Here is a 1,362-nt window from a genome sequence, read left to right as displayed (position 1 = left end):
TGTAATTATACATAGTTTTCATTAAAGTGACCAAAAATTGGGGTGAAATAACAGCAATTTTTTTATCCCTGGATCATCAACCATGGCGTCCAAGAGATTTAGATTTAAATTTTAGATAGAGCTGGTTTTGAAATGAACTTGGCTGATTTCATACCATTTTCTTTTAAAATACACCAATTTTTTTTCTTGTTAAAATTTTAAGAGAAAAGGTGTACGATAAACAAAACAAGGTCAGTTTAAAAACTATTTTAATTGAAAAATAAAAACACTTGAATTTGAATACAAGATAAAATTAATTTAAAAAAAAAGTCGATGCACAAAACAAATTAAGGAATAATTACTATTCAGGAGAGAAAAACATTTTATTAAAAAATGTTGTGCTGGCCAAGTTCATTGGACTGCCTTATACACAGCATACTTATGACTAGTAGAGCACAATTATTTATAATCTTATTAATAAAAATAGTCACAGTATATATATTTTTTAAATATCACATTATAAAAAATGTCTACATTGTGTACAAGAATTATACATAATTTATTTTTTTTCCTTTTTATTATTTATTATTTCTTCACATTTTTCCCAGCTTCTTATTGTTCTTTGATAATATTTTGAGGAAGCTGGAATCGCTTGCCGTATCTCTGGCAAACGCTTGGGGTACCCCAGGTGCTGTGGTACCCAATTTATGAACTTATATAATTTAGATTAATATATATTAGTGTAATATATAGAAAAATAGGTAATTCAGAAACTCAACAACACTTAATTTTCAATAAGTATGTTTTGTATTTTTTTTATTATAGGCTGTGCATTTTGCCGGAAAGGAATTGCACAAGGGGATGTCAATCAGCGAACCAGACTTCGGGGCGCCCACTCCAGGAACTAGCGGTGATGACAAGATGGAGTAATATATGGTCAATAAAAGCATTTTACTAACCAATACATATTATTATTTTATTTTATTAATATTATTATTATGTTCAATGTTAATTAACATAGTAATATCTCTAAGACCGTTACACAACTGTGAAATAAATGTTGTCATATTTACTCTAACCTTTACGTTACTTTTATTCACAACAATTTATTTGAGGTTTAGTATGTCTAAAATGAGTTTGACTGTAGGAAAGGGAACTCTAGCTCCTCCTAACTGAATAAAATGTTTTTTTCTATTGACAAACCTTAGTCGATCTATTTTTTTTTATTCATTTATTTATTGGTATTTACAATAGTACATTATAATACATTTAGTAAATTTGATTTCAGTTAATATGGAGTGTTACAGACAAACTACCCTTTGGTAGCACTCTAATGACGTTTTACGTCAGGTCTCGTGGCCATCTTCTTTTCAGGCGCCTCGG

The 1,362-nt window shown here is 29.0% G+C and overlaps 1 protein-coding gene across 4 annotated transcripts in view; it reads left to right on the top strand.

The window, feature by feature from the left end:
• The window catches only part of LOC106684784 (uncharacterized), an 18,579-nt gene extending 17,636 nt beyond the window's left edge, over window positions 1–943 (top strand). For all 4 annotated transcript variants that reach the window (XM_014427056.3, XM_024362817.2, XM_014427057.3 and 1 more), the window contains exon 4: window positions 805–943. In XM_014427056.3, coding sequence (XP_014282542.1) covers window positions 805–909 — 105 coding nt within the window. In that variant the 3' untranslated portion in view covers window positions 910–943. The remainder of the gene's footprint in view (window positions 1–804) is intronic.
• Window positions 944–1,362: the final 419 nt, after the last annotated feature.

Source organism: Halyomorpha halys, unplaced genomic scaffold, assembly GCF_000696795.3.
Source record: "Halyomorpha halys isolate HHAL.00 unplaced genomic scaffold, Hhal_1.1 Scaffold615.1, whole genome shotgun sequence".
Classification (NCBI taxonomy): domain Eukaryota; kingdom Metazoa; phylum Arthropoda; class Insecta; order Hemiptera; family Pentatomidae; genus Halyomorpha; species Halyomorpha halys.
The sequence above is the reverse complement of the archived record's forward strand: the minus strand, read 5'-3'. Positions and strand labels throughout refer to the sequence as shown.